Consider the following 22,060-nt stretch of genomic DNA (forward strand, 5'->3'; position numbering starts at 1 on the left):
AGTTTGGTTTACATTCTTTCCTCCTCTGATCAGACATTGATCTAGAGCACACCCACCACTGTACCCAAGTTCTCCTGAGCCCTCTGTTTTGTAAAAGAATTGTGTAGATATCCCAGCCAGTCAACAGAAATCCGAAGTAGTGAGGAAGCCACACTAGGTTAAGTAACGAATAGAGTTGAACAGAACTTTGTACTTAACCATTGCCTTAACACCCACAGCTGGATGAAACTTTGTGGTGTGGTTGTTCTTTGTCGGACGGCACACGCAGCACAGTGCAGCGTGTCAGATGTGGATTATAGATGGAGTCACCCAATACTGTGAAACTGCCAGCCAATGGTGTGCGTTGGTGGCTCCTGCTTTGCTGTGGTGGGGAACCGTTTGTAGATTCCATTTAAGCTTCCCACTCTTTAATAACAGTCTCTCGTCTCGCTTCTCACTTCTGCTTCACTTACTCATTTACAAATCGAACATACCAATCTTTTTTTCTCTTCCTGTTAGAGAACTATTTGAAGATGTGAGGAGAAAGAAATTACTGTCATCCCTCAGTATCTGTTGGGGACTAGTTCCAGAATCCCTGGCACCAAATATATGAAATCCTGAAGACACTCAAATAACAGAAAACGAGGCAGTATTCGTATATAACAAACATATAACTTCACAATACAGTTCTTTAAACCATTGCTGGGTTACATATAATGTCTAGTACATTACACTGCATTGTTAAGGGGGCCAATAAAAAGAAATATATGTCCATGTGAGTTTTTCTGACTATTTTAATTCAGCCACAGGTAAGAATAAACACCCTGTATCACTTGTTTGCAACAAAAGAAAGGTGCCCACGGCCTCTCTTGAATTCATCTCACATTTTGTTCAGCTTTGGTGTGTTGCTATGTTATTGTAATGCTAAGTGTGGGCCCCTAAGACCTGGTCACCCAGAGATGAGAGTCTGCACATATACCTTTGTGCGTGTTCAGTATTCCCCTTGATACTGAAGATCTGATTAAAGGGCAGACAGGAGGTCCGCTCCAACACTATGCTGGCAACTCTTAAGAGCTTCAAGATGGATAGATTGATTTCTAGACAAGAGAAAGCAGTAAGACCCCAACCAGCGAGCGTAACCTGCTGGCACCACTGGCTTTTTTAAACAGAGTCCACCTTTATTAAATTATTATTGGTTATTAGTGGAGAGGGCTTACATTTAATCTTATCTGCTGCATCATTTGAACTGTCCACAAAGAACATCTTAGCTGTGCACAGTGAGATGATAATCCTCTTGTACTCCTTTCTGAAATTTTGGTTCAGTAGTCCGTATATGATTGCGTTGAGGCAGCTGTTGAAATACGCCAGGTAGTAACTAGCCACGAAGAGCCACTCCGGGATCCTGGGGGCCATGGCGGCCGGATCTGAGGCCACAATAAGACCTATGAAGTTGAGTGGGGCCCAGCACAGGGCAAAAAGTACAAAAACTACAAACATGGTGACAAAGTTCCTGAAGTCCTGCGGCTTCAGTTTGGGTTTGCTGTCCGGTTTCACCCTCCGTCTGACCTGAAGAACCAGGATCCATATCCTTAAGTAGCAGAAAGTGACAATAATCATTGGAACTACGAAATGGAAAACCACCAGGGCAATCGTGTACGCCGAGCTGACGGACTGGGTGAAGGTACAGGAGTAGATCCGGGGGTCGTACTGGAGAGTTCCGGTTTGCAGGTTGGGCATGATGGCTATGAGTGTCAGTGTCCATATCAGGAACACGTAGCACAGGGAATTCTTGTTACTGTATATCCTATCATACTTGAGACTGTGGCAAATGTAGCAGTAGCGGTTCATAGCGATCCCGGTGATGTTGAATACCGAGCCAATGACACTCAGGCCCATTAGGAAGGCACTAACTTGACAATGCAGATATCCCAGGTTCCATCCATTGTTAAGTATAGACGTCAGCGCCAAGGGAAATGGGTAAATAGCCACCACGAGGTCTGCCACAGCTAAACTCACCACAAATATATTCCCTGAGAGAGAAAGATGCAGAAAACACAGGTTAACACCAGTATGGCACACACTGCATCATTGAGCGTATGCTAAAGAAAGGGAGGTTAGAAAGATAGCCAGGGCAACTTGCCGTGCAAGCTTGAACACTGGAGATTGGATTCTCCTTACCCATTCAAAAGCACCATGGGCTTGGATGCTTGCCTGTAGTCCCAGTGCAAGTGAGGTGTAGACATGGGAAGCCCAGAGCAAGCAAGCTAGCCAGTGGCAAGCTCTGAGTTCTGTCTCAATGAATAAGTTGTACAGTGACTAAAGAAGACACCCCGTATCAAGCCCCACCCTCACACTCATGAACACACATGAGCATACACCCATACAAGCGTGCAAGTATGTATGTTCATACAGCATACATACTTCCATATGCTAAAGGAAGGAAAGGAGGGAGGGGGAAAGAGGTGGAGAGAAAGAGGGAGAGAGACAAAGCAAGAGAGAAAGAACTATTTCTACAACTTGCATGACCCAAAACCATAGATATTGAGAGATAATAAGTTAAATAAATGCCACCAAGAAGTGCAAACACTGCTTTTGTTCAGTCAGGTCCATTTTAAGAATTTCTGTGTCTCCTGAACATTCCATATCTCAAAACATTGAATTTCAGACTAGTTTCCCTTCTTTTAAAAAGTCTCAAGGTCATCAAACTTTCATGACTTCCTTTGGGATGGCATGTGAGAAGTGTGATATCGCCCTATCTCGCATGTCAGCCTCAGATGGCTTCCTTAAATTCAAGGACTTTGATCTCTTTAGTTCTTCAAAGGCCCTCTAGCTTCTGAGGTTGGAGGCTATTCTACCTTTGTCCCAAGAGGGAAGGGTGCCACCCTCAGTTTCTGGATTCGAATGCTGGCATCATCCCTCACTGGCTATGAAACTCGACCTGGTCGTTTCACTTTGTCCAGTTTCCATTTCCTCTTCTGTGATACCGAGGTGCGTGATAGTGTCTCCCTCCTACAGTCAAGGGAGCCTTAGGTGACGCTGTTTATGCCAAGCACTTACACTGTCTCCAACTCATATAAAAGTCGGCCATTTCTGGCAGAACGAGAGATAGGACTTCTCCTGTATTTATGAATAGCTTAAGATGAGAGCATTAAATCCCACATATTCCCAATAAGTGTAATCATCTGCACTGATGTCATAACTGGACTCATTTTCAGTGTATAAAAAAGAACTCTAGCTGAATTTATGAGACATCCTACCTTTACACTCTTTCCTTTTGAGGGTTTTTATAAAGGCTTCATTTTTAACATCCCTTTCCCTTTTAAAATGGCTCCTCAACCCAGTTTTGAAATTTTGATTAATTTTTTCCCAAGCCCATCCAAAGCAGACACATCCACCTCCTTTTCTTATTTGCCCAACCAGAGATGAGAAGCCCCCTCTTTGAAGATGTCAGAATTATTTTATTCATACTGCTGTGAATTTTAAATAGGTTAAAATACATTCCATTTGATAAGAGCTTCACAGATGCATAGGAAGGGTTCTGGGGTGCTGTGTAGGGACAGACAGGAAAGAGAACTGTAACAAAATCAAGAGCAAGTTTGATGTCTGCCTGGAAGAGTGGATAGAATAGTAACCTATGTGGAATGGCACAGGGTTGAGGCTAGAGGGCATGACCTCATAGGCTCAGGTGGAAAAGGCTTGACCCATGAGCACAAGGACCCAACTCTGAATCCCCCGTGCCCATGTGGAGAATGAGGCATGGTAGGTCACACCTGTAATCGATGTAACGGGAAAACAGAGGTAGGTGGGCACTGGAGCGCATTGATCGTCCATTCACTCCAGCCCACAGATTAGCTCCGGGTCAGGAGAAACCCTGCTTCAAAGACTAAGGAGGAAACTGGGAGAAGACACTCAGCGTCAACCTTTGGCCTCCACAAGAGCGAACACACATGCACACTCTGAACACATGTGCACATACCCACACATGTATACCATACTCACCTCCAACCCCCCCAGAAGAATAAATGTTTTTAAAATGTCAATGGTTGTGACTAACGGATATAGTGTTCCTACCTAGCAGTGTTCTGGAAGGAAGGAAGGAAGGAAGGAAGGAAGGAAGGAAGGAAGGAAGGAAGGAAGGAGGGAGGGAGGGAAGGAAGGAAGGAAGGAAGGAGGCAAGAAGGCAGGCAGGCAAGAAGGAAGACAGAAGGAAGGAAGGACGGAAGCTCCTTCCATGAATCCCCTAAAAACACACACAAACATCCCAGCAGGAAGAGACAAAGCTACCTGACAGACACATATACATAAAATCTCTGGCTTATTTCCCCTCCCCAAACATTTGTATTTCCCAAACATTAATTGAAATTAATTCAAGAATTAAGTTAATGATTTAATCAATGCAGTTAGTTGAATAATAATAAGGCATAATATCTGTAAATGACAAGAAGGATCAAAGCCACCAAAAAAAAAAAAAAATCCAAGCAACTGTGACAAGGTCTGTGGTTTGAATTTTAAGCTCTTTAAAAGTAAATCTATACGAAGCCATTTACCACATGACATTCTGGGTTAAATGCACTTTTCTGGTCCTACTTCAGTGTGCAGCTGAACACCACACATAACACATCATTTTGCACTATTAAATACTTTGCGCTAAAATGCACCGACTCCAGAATTCAGGTATTTTGCTTGTAATTTAAAATTACCTGTGGAGAAAAATAATTTACCATTAACCCCTTAATTGCAACTCTATCACCAGCTTTTAAAGGACTGACTTTTAAAGAATCTGGGGAGACAGAACAGCAACTAAAGTGACTGCTTTAGGAGGACCTGAGCTAATAACCCCCAGACCCAGGTCAAATGCCAGGCATGGACACACACACACACACACACACACTCCCAATGCTAGAGGAGTGGAGCTCTGGGTTCACTGGAAGACTGTGTCTCAAAAACTACGGTGGTCAATGCTTTCCTGTGGCCAACACACACACACACACACACACACACACACACACACGTGTTATACATGCATACATATACATACACCTATGCATACATATGCACACACATACTAAACACACAAAAAAACATATGCACATATGCACCACAGTCACACAAAGAAATCTCTTTAATGGTAATTTTTCTGAAAGCTTTCCATGTGTTTCTCACAGCGTGAGCGCTTTGCACCTTTCTTTCTTTAATTGGAATTAATGAAAACAGGACTTTGAAACAAAGCTGTGTTTTAGTTGTCAGAGGAAATAATATAATTTGCATGGCCAAACGCAAGCAAAACTCGCTATGCACGCTGCTTGAGATACAGGCACGAGGAGCAGGCACACGCTCTCTGTAATACAGTCTAACATGGAGAAAACCTAAGGATACAAACAACCGTCAAAAATCTGCTCTTGGAGAAGGAGAGGCAGAGATACCCCTCCTTCCCCCTCCTAACTGGGCCCAGGCTCGGGTCTCCTCCCCTTGTTACTCCTGGGATTACTGGGGTAGCAGAGACTTTGTTCTGACTTTAACGAAAGTGAATGGTGTTCCCTGACAGAATGCCTTGTCCACCACGATGAAATTTCTCACAGCATGGTTCAAACTAAGGGATTTGTTGTTCAATAATGGAACTGTGCTTCTGGAATTCACTGAACCTGTTATGTTTCCTGTCTTAGAATATTGGTTTCGAAGGTTCATTTTAAAACCAACTGCATCACCCCATGTTCCATATCCTGGGATGGGATTCCTGTGTCACAATGTCATTAACCTCATACCAAAGATTCACTGTCATCAAATCAAGAATGGATGTTTTAGTTTTTCCTCTCACAACCACCCTAGAGACTCCTTACCAACTGCCTGCTTCCTGTCCTTGCAACTTTAGGTTCCTTTGGCTTAGCAAGCTGTCAACCTGCAGCCCACAGGCCATATGCACCCGACATACCAACCTGACCCAACACCTGAAGAGATCACCAAACACATCGTGCTGTAATGGCAAAGCCCAGGGAGCCTGGATAGGTTAAATCTTAGTTCTGAGGAAGACTTCAGCAGATGAGCCATGGTTAAACTGGAAATACAAACTGACACTTATATACTTCAGGTTCTTCGTTTCAGTGAATCAATGGATGAGTGTGGGGGGGTGGTACTATTACTGCAATTGGTCTTAATTATTAAGAGGGAAGACAGGTCGTTGTTATACAATAATACTCATAAAGTATACCTTAAAGGCAAGAAAGCCTAGGAAGTTTTAGCACTCCCAGATCCTGCAAATAAATCCAATAGAAAGCTAAAATAGCCCAAATCAGGTAGAAATATCAATTTCCCAGAGATTTAGAAGTAAATATATGAGCCACCCGAACAGGCAAGGGACCACAGTTTGTGGAAGGAAGAGAAAAATGGGGGGGGGGGTGGATAGCACTCAAAACTATTCATAATGATCACGTGACCAACTGCGGAGATGAGCACTAAAATAATTATGACCATTTCTCGTTTACCACGTTGTGATGCCACTGGCCGTTGTTTTCTCTTCCCTTAGGATATTGGCCTGCCATCCAGTTTGCAGTAGAAGTGAAGCTTGTATCTCAGTAAACTGTAGGGTGTAAATGACGACCGTGATTCGACTGGAAAAATAATGAAACTCACATAAAGATGGATTAGAATGTGACTGTGGTAGGGGAAGAGAGTTCCTATGCTCCAGTTTTCAGAAGAACAGTGACATTTTGTCAGGCGTCATTTCGGTATCTTCTTTAATAGGAAGTTACTTTTTGACTAAAATAAGTATCTACCTGTCAAAGCACCGTGAGGGGAATCTACTGTTTTGATGCTGCTAGTCACTTGAGGCAAATTCAAACAATGTTTCCAGAATTCTCTTCCCCATACAGTCTTGGATCAGCATGAGTCACAAAAGTTTTTTTTTTACTTGACACAGAAGAGGAGAATGAGGTGTTCACTGTACTTTTCATTCTTGGGACTTTGAAGTGGTTCGTAGACACTGACGTAGCTCCGCTATGAAGTCAGCTGGATGAGACTTTAAGAATGTCCTGTCATGGACCAGATTTTTTTTTCATCTTTATTAAATTGGGTATTTCTTATTTACATTTCAAATGTTATTCCATTTCCTGGTTTCCAGGCCAACATCCCCAAAATCCTCCCCTTCCCCTTCTATATGGTTGTTCCCTTCCCCATCCTCCCCCCATTACCGCCCTCCCTCTAAGAATCGCGTTCACTGGGGGTTCAGTCTTGGCAGGACCAAGGGCTTCCCCTTCCACTGGTGCTCTTACTAGGCTATTCATTGCTACCTATGAGGTTGGAGCCCAGGGTCAGTCCATGTATAGTCTTTGGGTAGTGGCTTAGTTCCTAGAAGCTCTGGTTGGTTGGCATTGTTGTTCATATGGGGTCTCAAGCCCCTTCAGCTCTTTCAGTCCTTTCTCTGATGCGGGCCAGATTTTTAATGGTTCGTTAGTCACTTTGTTGCTTAAGAGAAATATGTCCCATGCAAACCTCATTCTGGTTTGCCTTTGGATAACGGCTTCTGTATCACATGGTGGAGTTACCATGCTGACACAGCTGTTGTGGCCTGAACTTTAGGCTTTTGCCCTTAAAATTGTCACATTAACCCTTTCACCATGACAACCTGTATTCACTGTAATATGAAGAGAGCTGGTTTTCTCCCATGTGCTCTTTTCAAAACGTTGGCTGCAGAAGCTCAGCGGTAAGCTCCGTCTGACTAAGCCTTACCAGGGTTGCTGCTAGTGCCTGTCTCAGATCCTCTTTGTCAAGAGGCCCTGTTTCTCTCTGAAATATCTGAGACTCATATGCTCCCTATAGACTCGCAATGGTTTGGTTCCCCAGAGATGGCCCTCGGTGACCGATGGCTGATTGATAGAGGGAGACACAAGCAAGGTCAGAGCTGTGAATGGGTTTGTGCACAGAGGCTTCGAGCTGTAGATTAAGCTAGGCCCAGGCTTTACCCGAGATCCCATCCTTGCTAACTCCCTTCCTTGCCGTGTGTTGTTTTCTTGGCCATCTTAGGGAACCCCTGTCAAACCCCAGCTTAACCACGACAGATCAGCTCTCAGACTTAAGTTTATGTAACACCTCTTTAATAAGGAAGATCTGACAGGCTCTTGCCGGTACCGATATCATTTGATTTCCTGATGCGTGTTTTGGAAAAGACAGCCAACTTATCCTAAGTTAGCAGGCTGCCATCTCATATATACCTCTCTCTGATGGAAAAAAAAATCCCTTAATGCTATCCGCTCTGACTTTCAAGGAACATTTATGTGCTTAAAAAACCCCTCAAGGCTTCCCTACTTGAGAGAGGACGAAGCAGCTGACCACGCAGAATCACTAAGCTTTCTTCGGTGGGATGCTCTCTGATAGAGAAACTGTGGGCAAAGTTTAGTAGCATCGATTGGGGGCTCTGATGATGAGCTAAGGGTTGGTATGAGGGCTTGATTCTTCTAACTTAGCAAACTTTGCTGGTTATGATTGGACCGAGGGGAGAGATTAGAATGGTCATGACTCTCTCTATCAGGATGGAGAGGAACAGCCTCAGTGGGCCACCAGCCTTGTCATTCAGTTTATGACAATGTTCAAGAACTTGAGACGGCCCCGCAGTTCTGTGATGACTTCAGGTGGTTCTGTAAGAAAGCCACCGGCTTCCTGGTGGAAAATGAGAAACTTCTTACTTTAGTCGCTCACATAAACTAATCAAACTTAGTAGGGAGAAAGATAGAGTCGAAATGATTCTTGGCATTGATCTCTGCTCCTTTCCTCCTCTCTGGGTGTGGCCATGCCCCCTGCAAAGCAACTCAGAAGCACGCACGCTCACACAGAAGTGGTGCCCCTCTCAAACAGTGTAATCCAGGATTCCTCCTGTGGCTCTCATGAACACTGAGCCCAGCCTAGATGCAATCTGAATCCCAAGTATAGAAACGAGTTTCCACCTGGATTCACGGCCTAGCGTTCTCCGTTCTCCGTTCATCTTAACTCTGGTAATTCAGAGTTCCCAGAGCCTCCAGTGCCTTGCCCTATCATAAACCGAGATGAAAGTGGCACTGGTGAGGACCGAGCGAGTGTATGAACTGCGCTTTGCCTTGGGTGAATACTCGGTTCTCACTTCTGTTCCCCTTGATGGGAACCATGTGTTCTGTTTTGCAGGACGTCTTGTCTGAAACCCAGATCTGCTGAGGCTGATGATCCCACAGTAATGGGCCTACCCCCACTATCTTAAACGCTACTCCTGCTGCTGCCAACCGGCCTTTTCACCTACATGCTCAAGCAAAGCTGGCCTCGGCACAGCCTCCTTCCTTCCAGTCCATTTCTAATCTACTTTCTACCCATATCAGGACGCTACCCACTCTCCACATACTATGTGAACTTCTCTTTAGCACGCGGTGACCTTCTTGCCCACCCACTTCTCAGCCTCTCCCACGGTTGCCTAACACACTGCTTATATGCTACCCTGTCCTTGGAAAACAGGGTTTGTGCACGCTGTCCACATCATAGCCTTCATGTAATATCACATTTGTATGCTGCACTGTATCCATCTGAGTTCGCTATCCTCCTGCCTCTGTGGCATCCAGATCTTCAGTCTCTTTCGTGGCGTCCCTGTCTCCCCATCTGATGTCTGCTGATGGAGAGGAAGTTAGAGAGTGCCTCACTTGCCATAACTATAACACACATACAACAAAATAGACTGAGGAACAGTCAATCCCTTTAAAATAAAGCAAAGTGCACACCCTCCTGGTACACTCTAGATCTCAGTGGCCGTTAAATCCTCCGAAAACCCCTGTGTAATTTCTGCACTTGGCTACACTTGTCTCAGAAAGACAGTTCGGAGGGAATATAAAATATTGACATTATGTTTCAGCCTTTTTTCCTTTAGAGGATAACAAATTACTGAGATCTGCCTATTATTCCCATTCAAGAATTGGGTTGAACGTTTTGAAACAAAAAGGTAATATTTCAACCACACTAACAAAGGATGATGGAAATAGCATTAACTCCATAAAAGGCGGTGGTCTTTGCGTCCTTATCTTCTTCTCCCTAATTTTGAATCTTTTCGTTAAAAGACCAGGTTAAATAAAGAAATTAATTATACTAAATAATAGCTCTAAGTTGCTAAATCCCAAACAGAATCACCCTCATAATTTACAGGAAGAAAAATGCCTATTTACATATTAAAATTAAGGGGTTGGGGACTTAGCTCAGTGGTAGAGCACTTGCCTGGCAAGCTCAAGACCCTGGGTTCGGTCCCCAGCTCCAAAAAAGAAAAAAAGAAAAAGAAAAAAAAAATAAAATTAAATCAAGGCTAGGGCATGGAAGATAAAAAACTAGCAATAAAACAGTGTGAAGTAAGATTTCCATAGAAGGGGCTTTTAAGAGACTGCAGAGATGGATGGCTCAGTGGCAAAAATGCTTATTGCTCTTGCAGAAGACCTGAGCTCAGTCTGAAGAACCCACCTAGCAGCCAACAGCTACCTGCAACTCCCGTTCCAAGGGATCAACAGTCTTCTGGCCTCTTTGAGCCAAGAAATTGTTCTGCTATGTTAACATGTTTTGATTCCTATATCTTTATTTATGCTTTGTTCTTATATATCTATTAAATAAAATATTTTCAATGATTGCATAAAGACGAAAACTATGCAAATTGAAGAGACAGCTTGTGATGAATGGAATTCACATTACACACTGTGTATCTGTCTCCATTTACCCAAAGATACACCCTTGCTTTGTGATAAAAACTTCCCAATGCCCTTTTTCTGGTATTTGGAGATACACAGCACACAACCTCTGTTCCTAATCACGTACATTGAGCTAGCAGACCAGACCGTCTTTTGACTCTCTGTCACTCAGGCCCCATTGATCAACCCGTACCACCCCTCTCTCTAAGGCACTTGTCCTTTGTCTAGCTTAGTTCACTTAAAATCACAAATAATATAATGATTTCAATTTTGCCTTGCTTTTATCTGAAAATAAAGTGAACAAAACTTTAGGGTACTTGAGAGACATATCTTTGAAAGTAGGTGTCAATTTTTTTTTAAAAGAATTTAAAGATGTGGGCTGGAGAGTGGCTCAGTTGTTAAGAGCACTGACCCCTCTGGCTGAGGTCCTGAATTCAATTCCCAGTAACTACATGGTGACTCACAACCGTCTATAAGAGGACCCAATGCCCTCTTCTGGTGTGTCTGAAGACAGTGACAGTGTACAGTGTCATTACATACATATATATATATATATATTTTATGTGTATACATAAAATAAATAAATCTTTAAAAAAGAATTTAAAGATGTTCTATGATTCTTTGTATTCATTGCTATGTGTTTATAGGTATCTGTGAGACGTGTGCACATGTATGTCCATTTTTCCTGTGTGCGGAAGCCACAGAAGGACATTGGGTCCTCTGTCACTCCCTCCCTTATTCCCTTGAGACGGGGTCACTCACTGATCCTGTGCATCACTGTGTCAGCTGGGCTGACTGAGTAGCAAGCTCCTAAAGTCTGCCTGTCCCTACTTCCCAATGTTTGAGTGGCATGTGTGGCCATGTCCAAGAATTACGTCAGCATTAGGAGATTTGAACTAACATCCTCATGAGTGTGCAGTGAGTGTCTGACTCACTGAGCTATCTCTTCTCTAGGTGCTTGCTTTACACAAATCTAGAACAGAGTCCTTTACTCTGACGCACTGTCAAGTGTTTAACAGTCAACCATATTCTAGCTTGCGCTGTAGGAATACAATGAATATTTATCCAAATGAATATTCAATTCAATCAACACCCAGACAGCTCAATATCAAGGCAGGTAAGCATCCTTCCCAGCCGTGCGTGTTAGCAACTCCAATTACCTGGAATAATTTGACTACTATTCAGCACTCTTTCCTGTCCTTTCCTTTGAGGGTAACCCTTCAATTTGATTGTCATAAATGTGCATCTCGGGGAGGGGGGAGGGCGTGTGTTTGAAATCTCAACCATAAAAATTGAAAAGCTTATCTTGTCTGCAAAACTATTAAAGTTCACTGAAAGTTTCTAAGATTCCAGTTCTCTCTTGTGAGTCAACTTGTTTGGCTAACCTATTTGGAGAGCTGCCTTTGCAGAGTGGAGTAGACGAAATGCACGTGCACCAATCTACGTTTAAGGAGTGTGCACTGAGTGCATCTTTGATGGTCTAGAAAGCCTAAGAGAGCGTGTGTGTTTCTGTTTTAGAGGGCAGGATCTCTCTGCCAGCCTCACATTCTACACACAGGGAAGGAAGAAAAATCAACACAGCTAGTCTTTTTAAATCAGTGTTTGCCTATGCATCCCTTTGACTCATATCTCATTACTTATAAATAAGTATTGAGAGATGCACAAGTTTTCTCACTCAGCAGGCAATTCAGTAGGTGATACGGTGTTCTGTAAATCTGCAACTTAAAAACTGAGTTGGACTGAACCCGAACAGACTTTATGTTCTTCCACTCTTTCCCTTAAAGTAAAAGGTAGTGATCGTGCAGAATCCTTGGAGAGTTTTCTAGGTGTTTTTTAAAACAGAATTAATGACAAATCTTTATTTTAAATAGTCTTATAGATTATATACTTCAGTTATATAGTTAAGAAATTCATTTACACATTCTGGTATTTCTTAATAAAATATGTATTTTTGTTCATAGATAGATAGATAGATAGATAGATGGATGGATGGATAATAGATAATAGATAGATAGAGAGGGGGCTTGGGCACTTGAGTACAGGTACCTGTGTAGGCCAATAAAGGGATTCAAATCCCCTGGACCTGGAGTTACAGGTGGTTGTGAGCCAACATGGGTAGTTGGAATTGAACTTAGATCCTCTGCAAGACTTACATGCTCTTAACTGAGGGGCTACCTGTCCAGGCTCTCAAATTCTGGAATATTTGGTTGAACATGTTCATATACATATATAAGGATTATAATAGATATATAATACATTTTAATACTAAACAATTGGCATATGAGATATCTGCATCACTGTAGCCGTCTCCATTCCTGCTCTTAATCCCATAACTCCTCCATCATCATCATCTCAAGTTACCCTTCCCTTCTTGCCTAACCAGGAGGTCCCAGTGTTAACTGAGGGGCAGAGATACACACAAGCAACCATAGCATTAACCAGTCACAAAATTGGTTATCATGGCAGTTGTTATCATGACACAGGGGAGCGCAGGGGCACATAGAACCTGTTCCATGTTGAAGGATGATGGAAGTCCCTTTGAAGAAGATTTTAATGTGCAAGATGTTTAACAAACAATATATAGGGATCATAGGCTTCCTATGAGCCAGAGTTTGCAGAAGTCTCCACAGACATATGAGCTATGAGGGTATGGAAACATTAAGAGGAGAAACCTGGCAGGAAGAAGCATGCTACTGAGTCACAAGACCTTAGGGATATGTTATCTATGGCCCCTTGCTATACACTAGCGTCTTTGTTCCTGTTTGCAAGGAAGTGATCCTGCTACTCTGATGATCTTCCCAAAACATGGGTCAAAGTGACCACGGACTGGGCTCTTTGAAACCATAAGCCACAATGACTCTTCCCACATAAGTAAAAACTTGAACTGGTATTTTGTCATAGCAAAACCAAACATAACTGACGTAGTTCCCAACCCTTCCATTCCTGGCTGATTTTGCTTTTTACTACTTTGTATTTTCTATTTGTTTTCAGATAGAATACTTAAAAGTTAAATCAACATTAAAAAAATAAAGACAAACCAAACAGAACTAATTATCGAGTGCATTATAGACATACTGTAATACTGTTATGTATGTAAAGTAAAAAAATGGCAGGCAAATACACAGCCATGTGGGGAAGACCACGGGGAGGCGGATTCTAACTTTGTCTTCCTAGGTTGTGCTGTGAGAGAATAGCATTAGCCCTACTGACTAGATGGAGGACCTGTGTGCTTCATCCCTGAGAGAAACTACACACAAAGGTAGCCATGAGACTCAACTTGGATCCTCTGACTTTAATTCCTGTTTTTTGTTTTTGGTTTTTTTGTTTTTGTTTGTTTGTTTGTTTTGCATTGTCCCGTGCTGAGTTGTCTGTGTTCTACAATAAGGAAAACCGTTTCCTTGGCTGTGAATTTGGGCTCTACGTTTTCTCAGCTGCCTGGAGAGACGGTGCTGCAGACGAATGAACTGTGGGCGAGTGCTTTGAAAACTGCAGTCTGTGCTATGCGTTTAGTTATGGAGTGTTAGAGGCCAGATTTGCTACATGGGAAAATAAGTGGAAACCAGACCAAAATATGCTATTCTGTGAAAAGTATGGCAAAATGCAATTTTATTAGTTTCTTGTTCTAATTTTCTCAAGCTTGGAAATGTCTTTTAACACAGATTATTCTACATAGCTTTTAAAATTCCCAAAGTCATATCATTGTTGGCGTTGGTCAGATATATATTATATGTAATAAATTATTTGATTCTAGGCAGAAATAATCAATCAACAATGGCCACCATTGTTTTTGTTAAACCAATTACAGGTCACAGCAAGAAGAAAGTTTTACCCCAAGTTTAGATTAGTGATATATTGAGAAACTGGCTCAGCCTGCTGCTTTCAGTTCATCCCAGAAGCTGGATTTGTTTTTACTAATACTCTGATTCTCTTATAATTGGTGCCCACCACAACATTCACGGTGAGAAAATACAAGACGCAAAATCCATTTTTGTGAAAAACACTTCTGAAAGCGTAAGATGATTTAAACTTTTTTCCCAGCTATCTGTTATTTTTAAATAAATTTCTCTTCAGTTTTTTTCCCCCAAATTATCTGGTGTGTGTGTATTGTATTTTGATGTCTGGTGTTGTTTTCAAAGATCTCACAGAGCACTGGTGTTGGAATCACTAGTAACCAATGTGACAAGCCAGTCTTATGACCTTAATACAGGCACACTGAGTCAATGCAACAGAAGATAACACCTCATTCTTTAGTTTGTGAATTCTTCTAATGGGGAATGTGCTGGTTTTCATTATCCTTGGCATAGAGCTGAGGGCCATGTGCTACTACATAAACTTCAACTCTGCCGTTTTCTTCTCGAACATTGTCATAAACTGAAAGACAAAGCTGGCCACAGACAGAGGCTGTCCTCTCCAGTGAACGCATCCTGATAGAGAGTCATGACACTTCTCTTCTCTCCCCTTGGCCCAACCAAAACCAGCAAAGTTGGTGAAGTCAGGAGAATTGGTCCCTCATATCCACCCTTAGCTCATCATCAGAGACCCCAACTGATGCTACTAAAGCTCGTCCATAGTTTCTCTACCAGAGAGCATCCACTGAAGAAAGCTTAGTGACCCTCTGTGGTCAGCTTCTCTCAAATAGGGAAAGACCAAGGGATTTTAAAAACACATAAATGTTCCTTGAAAGGCAGAGTGGGTAGCATTAAGGGGTCATTTGTTTTTTTCAGCAGAGAGGGGTGTATCTGATATGGCAGCCTGCTAACATGATAAGTTGGCTGTCTTACCAAAGATACACATCAGGGAATCAAAGGACATCAGAACTGGGAAAGAGCCTGACAGATCTTCCTCACAGAAGAGATATTATCAATAACCTCATTGCACAGGCTCTGGGCCCCTGGCTTCAGCAAGTCCCACTCTTCCCGATGTTACCTGACACCACCATCCTCATTAGGATCTATGACTGAAGAGAAATCCATGCTCCTGTACCGCTCTCCCTTGGTAACCACACAGATTTGTTCCATGGACCCTGTGGTGCCCAACTCCACAGATGCTCAGGTTCCTTACATCAAGTGGCAGGATATCTGCTAGAAACTCGACACATCTGCCTGTGCACTTTAAATCTTCTCCCGGCTATTTATGCTGTCTAATACAGAGCAGATGCTGAGTGAGAAGACAGCAAGACACCCACCTGCCATCCCAGCTACTCTGTGGAGGGAAGGGAGGGGAGTTATCACTGAAGCCCACTAGTTCAAGACCAGAAAATTAAAGCAAGAACAAACTGTGAATGCTACATAACGCTCCTTCTACTGTCCTGTTCATGGAGTAGATAAGGAAACCACACACGTTCACCGTCTTTGATCCTCAACTGCTTCGTCTTGGGATTCGGGATTCTGAGAGATGTAGAGCTCATATTTTTTGCTTTCACACTGTCCCTGACATGACATTCACTCCCTACTCCGTCTCATTCACGTCGACTCTCAAGGGAGCTTGGGATGTAGAGTAAGATGGGTGGTTTCCAAAGGCTTACTGAGGGCACAGAACGGGGCCAGCTATGTATGCAGCTAGAGAGTCACTCCGGGGGAGGAGCAACATTTCCTTCAATTACAGCTGTTTTACTTGCCCCGCTATACATTCAAATTTAACACTAATACTGATGGTATGGGTCTTCCGTAGAGGGACACAAGTCATAACGAGCAAAGAGGTCGCTGCTCTCAGTGTTTTCTGAACTCAGCAGGGGCGTCTATCTGCCTCTGCAGCGAGCACCACAAAAGCACGTACTTGTTCAGTTCTCCAGGAGTTCATTCATGATGGTGTCTGCATGGTGTGGGTGTGATGTCTCCTGACGGCAACAACCTTTCCCCTAATCTGTTGCTTATAGTCATGAGCACTGAGACCCTAGTATGGAAGCTGTGTAGAATTCTGAATTTTCTATAAAGGCCGGCAGGCTATGCAGTCTAACACACTGTCCGCACCCACCCACCCTTTGTTTATATCCTACACAGCTGGCATCGACAGATAACTGAATTTTGAATAAGCAGGACATCATTTTAGGAAAAGTTTGACTTAGGGATAGCGTACACAGAGAAAGCTACAATTCTGCTTTTTAGCAAGCCAAAACCAAAAGAAAGCAGATGATGGTGGTGGTGATGGTGATGGTGGTGGTGGTGATGGTGGTGGTGGTGGTGATGGTGGTGGTAGTGATGGTGGTGGTGATGTTGGTGGTGGTGATGGGTGGTGATGGTGATGGTGGTGATGGTGATGATGATGGTGATGGTGATGGTGATGGTGATGGTGATGGTGATGGTGATGGTGGTGGTGGTGATGGTGGTGGTGGTGATGGTGATGATGATGGTGATGGTGGTGGTGATGGTGGTGATGGTGATGGTGGTGATGGTGGTGGTGGGGATGGTGATGGTGGTGGTGATGACTAAATGCCTATTTAGTGTTACTTTATCCATCCCTTTCAAAGTATTTTAGTTTGCATCAGTTCATTTGATACTTGCAACAATTACAGCAAAGCTCTGTGTGGGGCAAGAGTGTAGGTTTCATCCCTGTCTGACAGATGTGGAAAGGGAGATTGTGTCACAACTGATTTCCTGGGTTGCAGTGCATACAGTGAGAATCTTATACCCGCTTTAGATGTATCGTTTCTTGTTAGCAAAATCTGGACGGGAGCAGAGCGGACAGTCTGTCAGCCTCATGTCTGCTGGGAGCAGAGCGGACAGTCTGTCAGCCTCATGTCTGCTGGGTTGCTGGCCTGTTGTGATTGGCCAGCCCCACGGCTAGTAAAATATCAGAGATTTCTTCCCGGAAAAAAGAAAAGGAAGAGGGCGAAAATAATTCTGCAATGACACCAGACTTCCGAAGGAAAGAACTGCTTCAGAATTCAGATGTGCTAGCCTCCTTACTTTTTCCTCTCTGTTTCTCAACTTTCCCCTTTTCAAAAAGATTTATGTTTTTATTTTTATTTGTATGAGTGTTTGCTTCCATGTGGGTATGTGTACTGTGCCTGGTACCCATGCACGTCAGGGAGTCTGCAGGGTCTCTTGGAATTGGAGCTACCAATGGATGTGAGCTGCCATCGAAGTGCTGAGAACCGAACCTGGGTCCTCTGCAAGAGCGGCCACTGGGCCACTCGTCTAGGGGTCTAGGTTGCTGTTTCTCTCCCTCTCTCTCTCTCTCTCTCTCTCTCTCTCTCTCTCTCTCTCTCTCTCACACACACACACACACACACCATTTTTGAAACCAACAAAATCAATTGAACAAATATACAAATTGAGCAATTGTTAAGACATTTATTTTGAGACAGGGTCTCTTATGTAACCGCAGTTTGCCTGGAACTCAATATGTAGACCAGGCTGGCCTCAGACTCGTAGAGACCCAGCTGCCTTTGCCTCCCAAGTACTGGGATTAAAGGTGTATAGCAAACACCTCTAAGACTTTTCATAGACATCCAATAATATGTCATCAGCCATCTCTAGCTATGTTCCAAATCATTATTTGTTCTCTAACAAAGCCTCAAATGGCTTGAATTCAGGGATGGTGTGCTTGAGCAAACAGCCTGGTTATGTAAATATGATGCTGTGAGGTTTTGCACATTAAAACCCATGAAGGGTCTTCTGTATAGTGAGGTACAGTGATAGGAATGCCGTATATGGACTCCACTCAAGAAGTTACTTAGCCCATAATGTCCCAAATAGTAGGACAGTTGTAGTATTTTTCCTAAGCCACCAGGAAGATGAACACCTTTTATAGGAAACCAATGGAGCACGTTGGGTGAGCTCCTGGCAGAAACTCCAAGAATTAGATCCACCCACTGCTGAGCCTTCAAGAGTCCCACTGTGTCCTCTGGAAAGTGGCTCCTGACCCCTGACCTTGGACTCACACTAAAGGGCTTTTTGTGTGGGTGCTCAGAGCCCCATGCAATCCATGGAAAGTGGCTCCTACTTCTCAGAGCTATAAACTATTCATGTATTACAGTGGTGGAGATCAAACCTAGGGCTTTATCAATTCTACATAAACACTACCTCCAAGCTATTGAATTCTAAGGACAGAATTCTAGTTCAAGCCAATCATCCACGAAAGGAAGTCATCCCAATTTTCCAAGCCAAACTGAATTCATACTATTAGACATCTTCAAACTAATTCTTACACTTTGCACAGCCTGAAGTGTTGCTGGAGCGAGGGCAAATGGGAAACACGCTCTGCCTGGTTTTGAGTTTTCACTGACTACCTGGTTTAGGACAAAAATACCATTTGGGGCAACTGTTTAAGTAAACGGCTTCCTCTCTACCCTTCTACCAAATGTTTACTTCCAAAAAAGGAGCAGAAATCCAAGCAACCTGACACTATTTGAAGGTGTGGGAAAGCTCATGAAAAAACCACCAGGCTGTTCTTATGCAAGGTAACTAGGTCAGCTCATTGCTCGAGGGATCCCCCCAAGTATAACTCAAACACAGAATTAACTCCAGTCCCAAATTATATGCAAATGCATTTCTCACTACAACTTCCTTTTTTGTTGTTTTAAATGCAGACTTGACTCGAGCAAAAGCACAACCCAGCCTCCTTAGCATCTTCCCATACCACCTTGCGACTTGGTGCTCTTAGCTGAAAACTGTATCTGTCAACAAAGCACAAACGCCTCTGTCATCTGGGCAGCGTGTGCATCTTCTCATACTTTAGAGAAGTTGGGAAAACGGATTTATATGCAAATCCAAACAACTGACGAGATCTAATTTGAAAAGGCATCTTGAGAATATTTACTCAACAGGGACCCTATCTAGTGAATCACCGAATCATAAAACTAGAGTAAAAAGATAGTGCTGAAGGGAACAGAGTTTTACATCCCTAAGGATTGAAGACTTGTGGATGATTTTCGACAAGGCATCATATAGAGGGACAGGGTCAAGAGAAGGTAGCCTTTTATTCTTTAGGAGGGGAAATTATCCAAAGTCCCATTTCTCAGAAACTGACTTTCTGAAGTTTTCTCAGTGTCCCGCAAGGGGGTTAGCGCTGGGAGAGGTGCCGGGAGCTCCTACCTGCGTTCCTGAGCTTCTTGTTGCGATACACAGACAGGATGACCAGCAGGTTGCCCAGGATGTCCACCACGATAGTAAAGATGAGGATGAAGGCCAGTGTAGAGGCCAGCCACGACGGCCGCGATCTTATTTCCTCCCCGCCGCCTGGAGCCTGCTGAGAGGCGTTGAGAAGCTCGCTGACATTGCCCTTCATGGTCCCCTGGGTGACTTACCGCAGCACAGCCAGGGCCATCATCCTGTAGCCCCGCGCCCTCAAGTGCCCAGCTCTGCTTGCGCCCTCTCCGCCACTTTTTATGGCTGGGGAGAGCCCTCCCGCGCCTACTTTGCATCCTTATGGCTGCTTCGCGGTCCTGCCCCTTACCCCGCTCCAGCCCCTCCCGGTGGCAGGACACCCTTTCTGCACTTGGCCACTGCTGCCTGCTGACACCTGCTGTCCACTGCCCCGCAACTTGAACTCAGTGGTCCCACAGCGCGTGCACACTGCGCCCTCGTGTGGGGGAGACGTCAAGTGCAGGGGAAACTTGCACCCTGGAAGAACATGGTTCACGGACTTGAATCCTAACCAGGACTGAACTAGATCAGGCTACTAGATGCCCTGGATTACTTATCGGCAAAATGAGGATGAAATAGAATCTAAGTCATCAACGTTCATAGTTACTAGTGTGTAAAGATAAAATAATAATGATATTAAAAGCATACCTTTTCTGTCTGGCATAACACAACTTAAAGGCTGTGCTGGATGCTTCTGGCAATTAAATGAAACAAAAGGTAAATATTTGCAGATGACAGGTGTATATGTTCTTTCGAGACTATCAGTGAAAACAGGAACTCGAGATAATAAGAGCAGACGTAGAGCCACAATGTCAGATTTCTGGGAAGTGGATTAGCCAGCTCTGTACAGAATGGAACAAAACCCCAAAACTTTCTTTGATACAGGGAAGGATTTAAGACAAACTAAAAGGTATATGGTGTTCTCATATTTAACACTTAAATTTCCTAAACATTTCTTCCAGAGTCCCTTTGAAAGAGTGAAGAAAAAATGGAGAAAAGGCATTTTAAGAAGATAAATACCAGAAAAGTGTGGCTTACAATATTAAAATAAGTATCAAAATTAAACAATAAGATACAGCAGCTTGTGTTGCAGATCTGGAGGCTGAGGCAGGAGAATCAATGCCACTTTGGGGACAGTTTGAACTGCATGGTCAACCAGTGTTGCTGTATAAAATACTGTCTCAACACATCATATTAAGTTTGCATACGCTGGGCCTAGGGAGTGGCACTATAAGGTGTGGCCTTGTTGGAGGAAGTGTGTCACTGTGGGGGTGAGCTTGGAGACCCTCCTCCTAGCTGCCTGAGGATGCTCAGTCTGTTCCTGGCTTCCTTCTGATGAAGATGTAGAACTCTCAGCTCCTCTTACACCATGCCTGCCTGGATGTTGCCATGCTGACACCTTGACGATAATGGACTGAACCTCTGAACCTGTAAGCCAGCTCCAATTAAATGTTGTCCTTTATACCACTTGCCTTGATCATGGTGTCTGTTCACAGCAATAAGACCCTAACTAAGACATCGTCCTTAGTGTTGTATAAACCGGATCTGGCAGCTCAGTCTTGTAACCCCAGCACCCAAGAGTGAAGGCAAAGGATCAGAAGTTCAAGGCCATCCTCAGCTTTTCAGGGCCAACCTGGGATGTGTGAGATTCCATCTACACAAAAACATAAAACTAGACTTAAGAAGGCTAACATTTTAAATTAGAAATGAGGGAAACAGATGACTGAAGCCAAGATAGATTTAAGGAAATGTGGGTAAATGAGTCTAGAACCTTGGGGTGAGGAAGGGCTCCCTGAGTGAGCATGGACAGGAAAGCAGGACTGAAAATTATCACGAGCATTGAAAGAACAGTAACAGTTGTCACCGACTGACCTAGGGCTTTCTGCACAGCCCCGGGAGAGCTATGTCACATGGACTGTCTTACACAATGTTAGTCTGACGGGGTTTGACACTGTGAGGACTATACACTGTCTGGAACCCTGTAACAATGGCGAGTGACGTAACGTGCAGAGGTAAGCAATCGGCCATGAGTGAAGGCAGGTTTTGAACTTGAGTCCCTCTGATTCCACAGCTACAAACCTCACTTCTAAGCGACGGTGTTTCTCAATAGACTGGAATTGCCCACAGAAAAGTTTGACACCTATAATAAAAAAATACTATAAGCTATATAAAACAGGGGATGATATATGGTATAGCAATACAATACATGATATATAATATATGACATTATGTATATGATATATGACATATATGATGTAACAGTGAAACATTAATGAGCTTAATGTTTTTGAGTGAGCATGGGTAATAATAATGGCAAGATGA

The 22,060-nt window shown here is 43.4% G+C and overlaps 2 protein-coding genes across 1 annotated transcript; one reads left to right on the forward strand and one right to left on the reverse strand.

Annotated features, from left to right (window-relative positions):
- The window catches only part of Erich1 (glutamate-rich 1), a gene marked incomplete at its 5' end in the record, with an annotated part of 52,793,804 nt that overhangs the window by 24,378,847 nt on the left and 28,392,897 nt on the right, over positions 1 to 22,060 (forward strand).
- Mtnr1a (melatonin receptor 1A) lies at positions 634 to 20,085 on the reverse strand. Its single transcript, NM_053676.2, is given in 2 exon segments — positions 634 to 2,009; positions 19,688 to 20,085. Coding segments are annotated over 2 exon segments (1,062 nt in total). The 5' UTR covers positions 19,881 to 20,085; the 3' UTR covers positions 634 to 1,140.

This window comes from Rattus norvegicus, chromosome 16, assembly GCF_021556685.1.
Source record: "Rattus norvegicus strain SHRSP/BbbUtx chromosome 16, alternate assembly SHRSP_T2T, whole genome shotgun sequence".
Taxonomy (NCBI): domain Eukaryota; kingdom Metazoa; phylum Chordata; class Mammalia; order Rodentia; family Muridae; genus Rattus; species Rattus norvegicus.